Raw genomic sequence first — 15,401 nt, 5'->3', positions numbered from 1 at the left:
CCGCGGCCCTGGCCCCCCCCGCCCAGCAGCTCCCCGCCGCAGTCTCCGGCCTCCCCGGTCCGGAGCAGCCGGGCTGCATCACCCAAGGGGCGCGGGAACCCGGCCGCAGCACCCGCGCCTCGGCAGGCCGGGAGAAGCAGGGGCACCCCAAAATGCCGGTACCCCCTGCTGCTCGAAGCGGCTTCTTCTGTGCCATCGTTGCTGGTTTATGGCTAAAACGTAAGCCAGCCCCGCGTTGCCCAGGCAGCAGCGCAGAGAGAGGAGGCAGCAGCAAAGGACAGTCAGAAAGCAACCGCTGTGCTCCAGCTCTTTTATTTCAACAGAGAACAGGCTGCAGAAAGGCCTAATGATTACACAGGGTAAAAGGGCTCTCTGAAACCGGGGCAGACGGGGGAAGGCAGGCTCCGGAGCAACGCAGAACCCAGGACCACAGCACGGGAACCCACCATCCTACAGCACGACGGGGCAGCACCGGGAGCAGCAGCACGGGAAGCGGTTATTGCACAAATCGGAGAGGAGCAGAGGCTGTAGGCATCGGGCCATGTAAACAATCATTGCAGTTAAAGTGCAACCTGTCTGCTCTGGGGCAGCGGGAGGCTCCAGCTCTCCGAGGCTTGTGTAAGCTGCTCCTCCTCTGCCAGAAAGCCCGGTGACAGCATATGCTAGACAGACCCATCCCAGCTCCGAGGGAACAAGTTTGCACTGGTAACGAATGAAAACCAAGGACCGCTCTGCTAAATGTCCTGGTACAACTGCAAGGGAGAAAGGTGTCAGTTGGGAGATCAGAGCCACAGGATGGAGAAAGCTCATTCAGCTGCAGAGATACCCCCTTGGTGTCTGCCTAGGGGCCAACCTTTGCTTGCTGCAAGGAATAACTTCACCTTGCTTCAGTGGCTGGGCGCAGGGCAGACAGCCTTTGGGCACTCACACTCTCCCCAGGGAAAAAAAAAAAGCAACAGTTACATTCCACTGAGCAGGCTGCAATTTTAGCTGCATGACCCTGACTCCCACCCAAACAGTCTCCGTCCCCATGCCCTGGTACGTTCGGGACCCAAGGGTGGGTGGGGATTGCACTCCCTCTCTGGGGGACCCTCAGAAGACAGTTTCACTGGCCATAACGAGATCCCCTGTGCTGCCACGTCCGAGAGGGAATGTTTGGTACATGGAAAGGACAGGATCCAGTGGTGCTATCATGGGAGGAAGGCTCAACACAGCCATGTCAGCTTACTTTGGATGAAAGAGCAGAGTCCCGGCCTGCCCTATAAGGGCTTCCAGTCCTCTCAAGTCAGTTTAAAACGAGAGAATGTTTTCTGAGTCACCAGCTCTCAGACTTCCCTCAAGATCTTTCTCTCCTGCTTTCTAACAGCACCAGAAGTCTGGCTGAACAGAGCAGACAAGAGGAGGACACCATGGCACCCTAGGGTGAGGGTGCACATGGCTGGCCCCATGTCTTGGCTCATAGCTTTGGGACACACACAAACAGACTCTTCTTTGCAGGGAGGGCTGATAGGATCAGGGCCGGGCTGTTGGGATTGATACAGGAGCTGGGAGAGGCAGAGACCAACAAAGAGTAATTTTCAGAGTATGTTCTTATTGAGGGGCAAGTAATTGTTTCACCTCAGAGTACGGGAGTGAAGCCAGGAGAACCAGGCAGGTTTAGAGAAGTGACAGTGGCCTGCCTCACACACCACCACCACTGTGAATTACACCTGAGAGGAGATTCCCAGCTGGAAAGAGGTAAGCCAAGAATGCAGCGGATTTTAGTAGCGAGAAGTCCTCAGCCTTTGTGCTGGTTGTCAGATGGCAGCTTCGGCGCTGCCTGGCCCTTGGCTAGTCCAAAGCCCAGCTGCAGATGGGGGGGAAGGAGGACGGAGCCCGCAGGCAGCAGGGACAGGCCGAGGAGGTTGCAGGAGCGTACCTGAGCAGCCCTCACATTCAGCCCACCCAGCTGCCTCTCCACTGCCACTGCTGGCAAGCGGCAAACAGCCTTACAAAGCCTTCTCATGGAGAAATGAGTGTGGGGACGCACTTGTGCCTACAGTGGCAGGATGGCAGGATGCTAACCATTTGCTTCCTCCAACGCAGAGGGGTGCTGGGGCAGATGGAGAAAGGACGAACTGCAGGGGAGAACGGTTCTGATGGGAGTAGAAGCCAGCAATGGTGCCCCTGCTCAGCAATGTAGGGTGATTTTGACTAGGCCTCTACAACAATTCATCTACAAGATACATTCAGCAGCAGCGTTAAGTGCTGTGGTTGGAAGTGTTCTGCTTGCTTCCTTCCCCTCCCATTCTTCCATCAGCAGCAAGAGACAGGGGAAGGGAAGGCCAACAGCTCCAGGGCACACCTTTGTCTTTACTTGGTGACTTGATGGATGGCGTGAGCCAGGTAGCCCACGTTGCCCGATGTAACTCCCGCCACAGAGATTCGGCCATCCTTTGTCATATAGATGGAGAACTCCTTGGTCAGCCGCTCCACCTGGGATGAAAGAACAGAGTTCAAAAGGCAGGCCAAGCTCTGCTCTTAGTAGAGCGCAAATCTTATCCAGCTTGCCAGAACCAAAAGTGACTGGGCGCCAGCAGACGCTGAACCCACACCAACTACCTGCAGAGCCAGCAGTGCACACTGGGAAGCAAAAGATGCTGCTCAGCTCTTGGGCAACACACAAGCACTTCAGATGATCAGTTAGGACAGTCACCTCACTTGAGCTGACCCTCAAGGTCACCAAAGCGTGGCTTTAAGTGACTGCTTCCTTTCACAGATAAGCGGGCTACATTTGCTTTTAAACTCCTTAAGCACAGCAGGGAGCAGGGCAGGACACAGGTCCCCCAACATGCTCCAGTGCCGCAGGCTTGGAGGATGGTCCTCCTGGACTGCTCATATGGGCTCATTTTAGCACCTGCAGTCAAGATCCATCTGAAAAGGACCACAAACACCACCTCTGAGGCCACAGGAACGGTGTTTACCTGCTCAGGCTTCAGCCCTGTGAAGCAGAACATGCCAATCTGGTCAGTGATGTGCTGCCAGTTGTGGGAGGATCCCTCTTTCTTGAGGTTGGACACCAGCTGAGTTCGCATGCTGATGATCCGGTCAGCCATGCTCTTCACCTCCACCAGCCTGAGGAGCCAAGCCAGGAATCGCTCAGAGCACAGCTGGGATGCACTGACACTGCCCCCTCCCCAACTGCCTGGGAAGCAACCCTCTCCCCCTGGAGGGGCCTCAAACCCCCAGAAACATGGGATGTATAACCCAATCACTGTCCACACGCACATGTTCTCTGAGTGGCACACACAGTAGGCAGATGAGCAAAGCCCAGAGCATGAACCCACTGCTCCAGCTGGGGAGCTGCTCCTTTCTCCTGGTATCTGAAAGTGGCTGCTATTTATTTATTCCATAGCTGTTGGACAGTACTAACAGGGTCTCACATCTCCCACTTCCAAAAGATGCTGGAGAAGTGCAGGGCTCATGGCAACACTGTCCAAAACCACATAAGATAGTATCTGGGGATAAATGGAGAGGACAAGGGGACCTCCCAGAGCAGGCAGACATTCCCTGCTCCAAGGCAGCGCAGCTAGGAGACATCTCTGCTGGGCCCTGCATCAGGCACAAGCGTCAGCCTGCCAAAGGAGCACAACTCCCAGCGAGGCCACAATACACAGGCAGCCTTTGTTCCGCAAGGCCAGCTGCCTGCGGGGACTCAACGCCAAGGGGCTGGGAGAGCAGCCCAGGCTGACGCCAGGGAGTGGGCTTGGGGTGTGGAGGTTACATTCCTCTGTCTTATTCCCAGGGGGTTTAAGCTTCCACTTCCCCCATGTGAGACATCTTAAGTGGCTACAATGCCTTAGTTGGCCTTCTGCACTCTGTGGATGGGCAGCTCCTGCAGCCTTCAATCCCAGTGGAGCTTTATCCCCTTTAGCGTTCTCTGCCCTGGTAACACAGAGGAGCCCCCATGCGCTAGGCTGGACTGATACTAGCCGACGCCAGGACACGAGTGTCTGAGCAGGCCCTCATTCCTCCAGGGCAAAGGAGTGGCACGTGCTTCTGACTGCACCCCAGAAGCAGCGAGCTGCCTGTGACACTAATGGCTACCACAGAGAGACTTCACATCTCACTACTGTGTGCATTAGGGGTTCCCTCTTACCACTCTTTCCGCAGGTCAGGGCTGTTCAGGATGAGAGAGGCGATGCGGGCTCCGTTGATGGGTGGGTTGGAGTACATGGGACGGATGAGGATCTTCAGCTGCGACTCGACCCTCTTGGCTTCCTCTGCATCACTGCAGATCACCGTGAAGGCACCCACACGCTCCCCTGAAAAAAATGGCAGTCAGGTCCCAGCCTCCGCCCCTGGATACCAAGGGCTGGGGCAGGACCTGTCCAAAAGCCACACAGCCTTACAAGAGCCCTGTTCTCTTGGAGGGTCTCCACCTGCTCCCAGCAGGTTACCTCCTGTGTCCTGTTCAATACTACAGGATGGGCACAAGGAGCAGCTGGGACTGGGAGCCCATCAGGCATCTCTAGAAAGACACCGGCTGAAAACTGAAGGCAGAGGATCCCCCCAGCATCTTGCACGAAGCACCACCCGCCCTGCTCACCGTACAGCCCCATGTTCTTGGCGTACGACTGTGCCAACACGATGTTGATGCCCTGCTCGATGAAGTGCCGCACAGCCCAGGCATCCCGGTTGATGTCCCCGCTGGCAAAGCCCTGGTAGGCCATGTCAAAGTACACGAGGAGGTTCCGTTTCTGCCAGTGGAGAGGGAAAGAGAGCGTCATGGGGGCTGAACACCCCTCCAGGCTTTGGGAACCATGGCAGCAGGCTGAACAGAGCCATGTAGGCAGCAGCCTGCTTGGTTGCGACCCTGCTCCTCCACAAACAGAGCCATTCCCTTTCCTTTGCTCAGAGAAGGCAGTCTGAAAGCCACAGCTACCTGCTGCACATCAGAACAGTACGCAAAGACCCCACCAGTACATTTACGGCATATACAGTCTGGCCGAGGAGGGAGAAGTGGATTTAACAGCAATGACTTATTCCATTTCAGTGTCTCCCGTATTATCAGTTTCCAGGCGTCCAGTTTTTCACCTCTCCCCAGCCATCCCCCTCTTCAGGAACTGAAGCACATGAGAGCTTCCAGCATTTCCAATGCACCAGCATCAAGAGAACTCCCAGCTACCACAGCTTGCTCTGTCAGCCTTGCTGCACTCCCCCATCTCCCTGGGAAGGTGCCAGCAGAGTGACTGCTGGACTTGGACTATTAAGACTCCCAGTGGTCAGCTGGAAGCTTGACCTGAATGGGAACACTTGGCTGGCTCCTGTCTTTGGTGCAGGAACAAGACACCCATCCTGGCTACAGGGAGGGGAGTAGCCAGTAGCTCAGCAGAGACCAGATGCCGCCCGTGAAATCCCAGAGACGCATTTTCCCAGGAGCAGCACAGCACCACTGGGACCCTCCACTGCTCACCTTCACCACAGCAGCCAACTCCTTCCATTGCTCCTGCCGGGGATCCACCCCAGTGGGGTTGTGAGCACAGGCGTGCAAGAGGATGATGCTCTTCTCTGGAATTTTCTAAGAAAGAAGTTAGAGAGAATGAATGATTAATGACGTCTGGGCACTCTTCTTAGCTGTTGAGATGAGGCTACTGACTTAGACACATGCGTAGCCACAAAGCTGGCTTAGAAGGTCCTGCAATGCCAGAACTCTGGAGGAGCAAGAATACAAGATGTCTCTTACTCTCACACATCTGACAAGTTCTGCAGGGTCTCCAGCCTTAACACAATGTCATCAGGCTCCCAATCACATTCGGGCTAAAGCAAAAAGCTTACACATCCCCCCACACCACCTCCATGCATCCAGGCCCTAAAGGCAACTCACAGAAATGTCATCCATGGCTCCAGAGAAGTCAAGGCTGCATGTCTTGGGGTCGTAGTAGCGGTAAGACTGAAGTTGCAGGCCAGCATCACGGAAAATGGGTGTGTGATTGCCCCAGGATGGTTTGGGCAGATACACGTCACGACTAGACTTGAAGAACCGTTGCTGATCAAGAGAAGGAGAGCATGTTCAAGTAGATTGAACAGATTCACGCAGTTAGAAATACCTGAAACATCAGCTCCTGTCAAAAGATTCCTTTCCTTCCCCCACTGGCCAGGGACTCACCAAAAAATTGGCTCCAATTCGCAGAGATCCAGTCCCAGAAATACCCTGCACAGTGACATACTGCAAGGGAAGATACAAATACATGAGTGAGTTGACACAGCGCAATACAGGAAATGGAGCAGTCCCTACATCAGCTTTGGCAGATGCACTCCTCAGCAACAGCTCCTTCAAACAGGGACACAGGACTGGAAGGGACTGCATGGATCAGTGAGTCCAATTTGCTACTCTGTCCTCATTAACCCACAGCTCTGTCCCGGAAATATGTGGGTTCCCCCTCTCCTCCCAACTCTGACAGGATGAGCATATACATCTCCTTAAATACATCCCGCAGCAGAGCTGAGTTCTGGGGCTCAGTCCACGCTGCTTAATACACTAACAGGGCAGGGAGTTGGGACCCAGGCAAGGCTGAACCCTCGTGAAGGGCTGGTTTACCACAGCTTTCGGAGGTAGCAATTATTGTTGAGCCTATAGCCAGCCTGCAGCTCAGAGGCACGAATACCCACACCAGCCCTTCTGCTCCTCCTGGGCACCTACGTACAGACCGTGCAGCACTGCCCACCCCCGTGGTTCCCAGCCCACTCCTTACCCGACCACTCTTGAAAGCCTCACTGTTTTCACCCAACGCCAGTTCTGCTGATGCTCTGGTGAAATCTGCTAGCCCCGCAATGGGCAAGTACTCCTTGTCCATCTTCTTAGATGCTATCTGGGCCTCTGCCTGGAAAGAAGAAGACACATTTGATATGGAAGGCATCACCAGCGCACGGCTCAACGTCTCTTCTCTTCTTCACCAACTGCCAGAGCCCTCACTGGTTGTTAGCACAGGACAGCAGAGCCGGGTAACCGGGTGCTAGAGGAGAGCGCCCATTAGCATTAATGCGGCTGCACAGGGACATGTGTTTCTTTGCTCAAGCTAGAACAGTCCTGCAGGAAGGAGTGACTTGACTGTTACTGAACAGCAGAGACTGGCTCTATATAGGGAGACACATCCTAAAGCTAGATAGGGTTACAAGCTCTTTGCAGGCCCTGGTTATACTGGCAATGACACCAAACTAGGTGAAGCACGTTAAAAAAAAGTACCCAGAAAACCCAGCCAATTTTGAAAGCAGCCTGCCTGAAAGCTGGCTCACCTACCTCCTAAACAGGGCTCCCCCCAGCCTGGCTAATCTCAGTCCCAACCCACTTTAACACTAACCTGGTTTCAATTCACCACTTCTTTCAAGTAGACCTAGCATCAAAAACCAATCCAGGTCCTTATCTGACACGGGGCAGCAAGAACAGTGGGCAATGAGACATACTAAGGAAAAATACAGTGATGGAGACGCATCCCAAGTGCTCTGGGAACCTTATTCCTGCTCCTAGAGGAGCTGGACGGAAGCTGGCAGCATTCAGATGCCAGCAGGAAGCTCCTTCTGTGACACCATTCAGGCTTTCTGGTTGTGACCTGGCTGCAGTATGCTCTGACACAGGGAGAGTGAGGACAAGGGAGAGTTAGCAGAGGAACTGCTTTAAATCCCACGCTGACGAGAAACATGGACAAGATATCCTCCCTATGCCAGTCACCATACATGTCAGCTTCCAGCTGTTTATCAGCTTATTTCTATACTTACAGCTCCGAAAGGCTCCAGGCAAAGTTACCCCACCCTCTCCGTAATCCCCTCCAGAGCAGTATTCACACCCAGCTCCCCGGCTGGAGTTTCAGACCGGCTTACGGAGAAACTGGTGACAAAGGCTCAGCAGAATTTCTAATCCAATAAAGGGACAATGTCAGCTCTTTCCTTCCCACGTGGGATGCCCCAAGGAACATCAGGCTATTCACAAGAAACCCCTTTAAGCCCAGAGGACAGCTGAATTGGAGAGCTCATGGAAGGCAGCAACAAATTAGATTTACTTGGATGGGAGCAAGACACACTTTCCCTATTTTTCCTACTACTGCTAGGACAGCTGGCTCCACTATCTCTCTGTAGCATTAGCATTGCTAATGGAGATATTTAGCAACACTGTCCTGCTCTACTAGAGACAAAGCATGTTGTAAGGACCAACAGGCAAACCTTGCCTAGGGACTGCATGCAGGGGCCTTCCTGCTCCCTGTCCCCGCCAGGGCGCCTGGCACCTGGATCTGATCCTGCCCCGTGACCAGCGGCAGGCTCACCTTGCGAACGCAGTTCAGGACGTACGGCTTCCCGTTGTCATCCCGGTACGCCCCCACACCCAGGTTCATCTTCTTGGAGTTGGTGTCGCGCTTGAAAGCTTCCGTCACCCCCAGGATAGGGTCGGGGGGACCCATCTCCACGTGAGACCACCATGAGCTGAAGGGAGAAAGCAGCTAAGGATTAGGTGCAAGAACTGAGCAGCTGACACTGTTCGCAACACCCTGGCTAAGGGCTCAGCAGCGGCAGGCTCCCCAACACCTCAAGTGAGGTGCTGTTTCCTAAAGTGAACAGCCCATGGTTTCCCCTGCTCCACACAAGCCAGGTCTAAATCTGCAATGAGTCCAAGCGAGCACGTTCCCCAGTTAACTCAGTAGCATATCAGTAGTGCAGAGTTTGACAAGGTGGGTGGGTCTGCGTGATAAATAAGCACATCCCTCCCTGCCCCATGGCAGAGGGTAAAAAGACAACACAGCCCTGCTCCTGCCAGGCAAAGCAGGAGGGGACTTTTGAGAGAAGCCACCAAAGGTTTCCCAGGTCATGCAAAATTTGGGGAGAGCTGGTTGGTGTCCTTCCCCCAGGGATCTCTGAAAAGTATGGATTGCTCATGGAGATGGGCGCAGAGATTCGAAACCAAACACACGTGCCGTGGTCCTGGCTGAAAACAGTTGATGTAAGCACTGGTGCGTGACCTCGAAACCTGTTAGGGACACGCCAGCTGCTCAAACAGAGTATCCCAGCGCCCAGAGCAACTCAAGGCTGGTGTGGGACGGCTGTGTAACCCACCTGCCCTCCCGGGCAGCGTCACACCAACCGGACACACCACCACACACATTTAGCTATTAAGCAGCACCCTTCAGGTGTGCACCGACAAGACATGCACAGCTAGAGAGGAAATGTCAAGAGAAATCTTGCCTTTTAACCATTGGGGAAGGTAGAAGCATTGCTAAGAGAATTATCCAGGGAGAAAATATCTCCCTTATGCTCCATTACCTGGCATTGCATTTTAGATTGCAAAATGGGCAAAAAACCTCACTTTAATGTGGCTGAAAATAATGGGCTTCCTCTAAATCATTAATGGGTAGAAATGACCCTGTTTTCCTTATGTGCTGACACCATGAAGGCCCCAGGAAACAGAAGCCTTAAACTCTTATACTCCAATCACCTGCCACCTCTCCAGGGCTGGGTTATTCCTGCAGGTTAGCTCTCTCCCCAGGGAACCTTGTCCAGATCCAGGCAATTGCGTGAAACATGAATACTGAGCCTCTTCCAAACTCCTGGAAGGGCTCTCAGGCATGAAAACTAATCTGCTTTTTCAGCAAGGTTAGTTGACCTAACAAAGATATTTCCCTTCCCCGTCCTACAAACTTTGGCTCCCTTGAGAGGGATGTTGTAGCCAAACGCTGTTTCCCTAGAACATGCACAGGACGCTCTCTTCCCTGCGCGACAAGTGACAAGCTCTGATTTGAAGGTCCGTTCCCTTGCAGTCAAGCCAGTAGGAGCTTTGCCCAAGTCCCAAGTCAGTGCTCCTTGCTCCCTAGCAGCCGCTCTCAAAACCACCTGCCTCCATCCCGTTGGCAGGACTGCCATCCTGAAGACAGAGAAGCTCTCTTAAGGTCAAGGACAGATCAGTCCACGCTATAAAAAGAAACCCCGTTTTTCTCTCTTTGGCCGCAGCCTCTACCCAGTGCCACGCTCGGCCTCCGCAAGCCGTAGATACTGCAAGAGAAGAGGTGTGGTGGGTTTTAACCTGCCTTGCAGAGACAGGTCCCTCTCGAACACAGGATAACTACAGAAGACAACTCAACATAGCTCTGACTGCCCTGGCACGCAGCATCGCACAGACACTTATCCAGACACCCAAGCTCCGTGGCAGGACACAGCATGTAGCCCAAGGTAGATGCGGCTCATCTCCCCTGGGAGGGGATTCAGTCTTGGGAGCTAAAGGAGAAACACAGAACGAGATTGCTTTTATAGCTAACGCCACCACGAATCAGCTTTACGGGGAAGAGTTCTTTGGCCCGGGGAAGGCAGCCTCACGTGAAGATATCCTGGGACCAGGCTCTGCCCCAGGCGACGCAGGAGGCCTCGAACCACCCCCTGACCAGTCACACCTTCTGCTGAACGCTGTGTGTACTGTGTTGGACTGTGGATGCGTACTCTGTCGTACTGCGGCAGACACCGAACAGCAGAGCACTTCTGGAGACAGCACGGCCCAGCGGGTTAAGGAAGCAGAAGGCTCTAGTGCTCATGGCCTCAGCAGAACTCGTAAAGTCACTTTCCCCCGCCACTCAGGCCACTTCAGGTCTGTTTAGACCCAGTTTAGTCACTACATATCCCTGCTTTGCATGTATGTACACGTAGATTGCCTCTCATCTGAGCCCCAGACTTCGTTTGTCCTGTTCAAACTTAATTGCTCTCCTCGTCATTATAGTATTCCTACAAAAAAAGGCAGCAAACGTGTACAGGCAGAGACACCTCAGGCAGCTTAAAAATAGAAGATGCGTTTAGCATTTTCTAGACCGCTAACAAATCTTAATTACCTCTCTGCTTAAGTACAGGATCAGCTCAGAAAGGAGGATGAGTCAGTCACGCCACAGACACCCACCCTCTGGAGGGACACGGGCTGCAGCGAGCGGTGAGGGAGAAGCTCAGAGAGCTGAGCCAACCCAACCAGGACGCGTGGAAGGCCACTGAGGGGGCTGTCGGGGCACAAACCTGCTGCGGGTTTAGGAAGCACGCGATGCTAAGCCTCTCCCGCCTTCCTGGCAATGGAGGAGGTGGGGGGGGGGAAAGAAATGCACTTTGCACACGAGCATCCCCCTCCGCAGGAGTCTACCTTGTCTAAGATTATTTTGGTACCAAAGGCTGCAGTAGCTTGGCCACCTGCTTTAAAGAGCTGCAGCTTCTGACATAGCGACAATACCGTCTTTCTGCTGTGCTTTTCACCAAGCCGCTTACAGCGCTTTAGGTATTTAGGTCCCAATCCTGCAAACGCTTAAGCAGGTCACTGGGTTCTACTGTGCTACTGCTGCAACCAACGCTGATCCCGCAGCGTTTCCCTAAGCTCCAGCACTCCTGAGAGCTGAGTACTTCCATTCTGAGCCACTGTTTCTATCAGCTTAAGACAGCAAAGGGCAGGCTTAGGGCTGATTTTCCTGTTCTTAGCCCAAGAGCTTTAGGGTGACAGCTAAAGAAAGACTCCTCTGCTCTTTCCAGGGAGTTGAGCCAGCAAGGAGGTGAGAAAAGAGTCCAGATTCAGTTGTTCAAACACATCAGGATACTCAGATAGATCACCCATTCAAAGCTTTCTGCACAAGGGTTTGGACAAGCAATCTAATAGGGATCCAAGGCTCCATATTCTAATATATAGCTACCGCTATGGTATCATAAGCACCTGATTTTTTAATGTGGTGTCTCTGCATTGCACTGTATTTTATTTCAAGCAATTAAAAGAGTGCTGGTGCTGAATAAAGGTCAAAGTTATAAACTGCATGTCCTCTCTGCCTACGCTCCAGGGCTGGACATGTTTCAGTGCACAGACCTAAACAAAAACAAGTTTAAGCTGTGGTTGAACTACTTGAGGAGTATCAAATGTAAGCCAAAGACAGCATTTTCTTCAGCTGCTGGACTTGAACGTAGGTGGCCTGAGGCTGTATTTAGATGCTGAGCAGACCTGTTGTTCAAGTAGTCTCTGTCCCCCCACCAGCCAGTCTGTGAAAAGGTGCTCAGACAATTGATGCAGCTGAGAAACAAGTTTTTGCCAGATTATTTTTCAGCCAGCTGGGTCTTCCAAGCCAGCTCAGGGCCCAGCTGCGTGCACGATGTGACAGACAGGACAGAGAGGGCAGAAACGTGCACCAAGACCTGCATAAGACAGCAGCACCCTTAGGAAACGCATGTGGCACTTGCGGCCCAAGCCGCAGAGACCTTAACAGCACGTTTATGGAGTTAGGCCAGGCTCACACAGCATGTTTTCCTCTAGGCAGGCAAGCGTTCACAAGTCCATTGAAGTTTTCCGTTGTTAAAGATCCGACACACACTCCCTGAGGTACAGCTCTATAGGTTACTCGATTTCAAAACCTCTGCCAAAGTCGGCCCCTCCAGCGGTTCTGCCAGTTGGAGCAGAGCGGACAGGCCAAAGGCGACTCCATTCGTGATCTCACAGCTAAAGCAAATATTTATTCAGGAACAACACTGATAGGCTGCTCCCGCTGCCACAGCCCTCTCAAGCCGGAAAAATTCATTGCCCTCGTCAGCTATGGTAAGCGTCCCACCAAGAAAAGTATTTAAAATCGTAGTCTCGTGATACATCAGAAGAGCAGACGGAAGGCTATCACCTATCATTAATTAGTATTTGTGTGTCGAAGGATCCATTTTAATCATTTCATATCCCTTTACCTCTGATTTTGGAGAGGCCATTCTCAGCAGCGAGAAATTGTAACAGCTCTGACCACCACGTTAAGCTACCAGAGACAAGGACATGGACAACCGTTGATCGCTGCTTGGCATCTCCTATCACCTGACAACAAGACACTCTTCAGGCACACTGCATAGGAACAACTGACCTTTGCAGAAAGGACCTTTTCTTACAAAAGCGATGGTCTGCATCTCTTCTGCGTGACCTACATTCAATTTGGCAGTTTACAGCTTGCCATATAGCAAACCTGAGAAGAGCAAGGCTTTTGCCAGTAGGCTTACACACCTTCTACAGGTCCCCTACGGAAAAGGCACAGGACCCAGGGGTCCAAGGGCGGAAAACACAGCGTCTAGATACCTGCTGCTCTACGTGCTGGTAAGAGCCAGAACACTGCCTCAGAAGAAGCAGGGAGTGGGAGCATTCAGCTCGCAAGGCAGACAGGGGCCATGCGGGACAAAACAGGGTTAATCACTATCTAATAGGCCTGTACCTGCTGGAACGGAGGAATAAAAAAAGAAAAAAAGAAAAGGAAAACTGCTCTGCAGCACTGACAAGGAAGCGTTCCCTAAAGCGACGCAATGTCAGCACGGGCCAGGAGTCAAAGGGCTCTGGAAAGCTGCAAGGCCCTGCCCAGGTCCTGGCACACACCGCCTCTCAGAAGTCCCAGGGATCTGGGGAGCAGCTGCAGGGATCCCCCGTCCTGCGGGTGCCGCCACCCCGGGCTCTTCGCAGGGCTCCAGATGCACCCCGTGCCCTCATCCCCATCCCTCTGCGGCCTTCAGGGGCGGGAGGGTCCGGAGCTGGCAGTGCAGAAGGGAGTCTGTGGGAACGCTCCCACCCCTGCCCCTGCCCCGCCTGGTCTCGCACACCTGCACGCGTGGCTCCGGCACGGCACGGCACGGCACGGCACGGCACGGCACGGCACGGCACGGCACGGCAGGCAGCGAAGCTCCCACCCCGCTGCGCAGCGCCCAGGCGCCCCCGGCCCCCAGCGCGCGCCCCCGCCCGCAGCGCGCGCCCCCCGCACGCGCCCTCTAAGGCGGCCCCTCAAGGGCAGGCGGGCGGCCCCGGGCCCCGGCCGCAGCCAATCAGAGCGGGAGGCCGCGGCGCGCGCCCCCCGATTCGCCTCGTTCACCCAGCCAATCCGCGCGCCCGCCGCCTGCAACCCTTCCCCTCCTCCCCCTCGCCCGGACGTCACCGGCTTCTCCGGCGCCTACAGGAGCCGCGCAGGGACACGCTTGCTCCCCGCGAACAGCCTCCCCCGAGCCCCCTTGCCTTGCCTTGCCTCGCCTCGCCTCGCCCAGCCCCGTTCCGCTCCGCCGCTCCCCGCCCCGCCCCGACCCGCACGGGCACCGGCACCGCACGCGGCGGCGCCGCGCCGCGCGGGAGCCCCTGCGCCCCGCCACGCTCCTGGGGGGCCAGCCCCGCCGCAGCGGGGAGAGCCGCCCCCCAGCGCCGCCGGCCCTCACCTGGCCCGGGCGGAGGCAGCGGCGGCGGCGGCGAGGCGCGGCGCGGCGAGGAGCCGGCGGGACTGCAGCAGAGCCATGGCGGCGGCAGGCGGGTAGGCAGCGGGGTTGGGGGGGCGGCTACCGGCCTCGCGCAGGCCCCGCCCCGCCCGCCCCGCGCATGCGCAGCGCCGCCGGCGCGCCGCCCCCTGGTGGCCGGGCGGGCTCGCTGCAGCCGCGCCGCCCGCCCCGTCGGGGCCGTGCTGGGCCTTACTGGGCTGCGCTGGGCCCTACTGGGCCGTGCGGGGTTCGGGGGCGCCGGCCGGGCTGCGCTGGGGGCTTCCCCGGCAGGGCAGGGGGCTGCGGTGGGCCGGAGCCCGCGGAGCCCAGCTGGGCCCGACGCCCCTCGCGGGCACGGGCCTGGCCGCTGTCCCTTCGGCACCGCGTACACGCCGGCACGGGCTTACGGCGCCCGCTGCGCCCCCACGCCACCTTCTCATCCGCACCGTTTCTACCACGTTCACGGCACCGGGGTTTACACCGCCTTCGCGCTGGCACCGTGTGCACAGCACTGCCGCAGGCGTCGCGTTCCCAATAGCACCATTCGCCCTGCCCGCGCACCGACCCCATTTACACCACTTTCACACTGACGCACAACTGCACCGCTTGCAGAGAGGCACAGTTTGCACTGTGTTTACACCAACACTGTTTATACCGCGTTCACACCAGCACCATTCACACTGCACTTGCACTGACACCACTAATGCCATGTTCACACTGGCACCATTTACACCTTGCTCACTGTGACACCATTTACACTGTGTTCACTCCAACACCATTTTGCACTGCATTCGTTGGCTTGTTAAAGCCCTTGGCCGCTCTGCGAGGGGCGACGGGAGGGCAGGGGAGCGCCGGCTGGCCGGAAGGCTCTCGGGGCACGGGAAACCACCCCACACCTAGCAAGGCAGGACGGGGGGGGCTCTCCCCCCTGCAAGGGCTTCGGGGCTGGCGAGGACTCCGCGTTGCAGCTGGCACTTTGTGGCCCCATGGGGGTTGCGCTCGGCGCAGGGGCCGGGGCGCCAGGCTGAGACAATCCTGGGCAGCGGGGGAGCATCCTGCCCGGTACAGCCAGGGATGTGGTAGGGATGCTCCCAGTGCACCCAGTCCCCAGCTGGAAAGCTGTGCCGGTGGGTGGCACTGCTACTCCACCAGTACTTCCACGCCAGGACTGGTTTTCCAGG

The 15,401-nt window shown here is 55.7% G+C and overlaps 1 protein-coding gene across 1 annotated transcript; it reads right to left on the bottom strand.

Annotated features, from left to right (window-relative positions):
* Positions 1-281: 281 nt before the first annotated feature.
* Positions 282-14,289, bottom strand: GOT2 (glutamic-oxaloacetic transaminase 2). The gene is made up of 10 exons (XM_067302709.1): positions 14,185-14,289; positions 8,298-8,454; positions 6,735-6,863; positions 6,149-6,208; positions 5,867-6,028; positions 5,456-5,560; positions 4,589-4,739; positions 4,139-4,304; positions 2,964-3,114; positions 282-2,475 (listed from the first exon to the last, which is right to left on the bottom strand). Exons 1-10 carry the CDS (start codon positions 14,259-14,261, stop codon positions 2,353-2,355), a joined length of 1,281 nt encoding a protein of 426 aa, XP_067158810.1. The 5' UTR covers positions 14,262-14,289; the 3' UTR covers positions 282-2,352.
* Between the last annotated feature and the right edge of the window lie 1,112 nt (positions 14,290-15,401).

Source organism: Apteryx mantelli, chromosome 10, assembly GCF_036417845.1.
Source record: "Apteryx mantelli isolate bAptMan1 chromosome 10, bAptMan1.hap1, whole genome shotgun sequence".
Taxonomy (NCBI): Eukaryota; Metazoa; Chordata; class Aves; order Apterygiformes; family Apterygidae; genus Apteryx; species Apteryx mantelli.
This window is presented reverse-complemented; position numbering and strand designations above follow the sequence as displayed.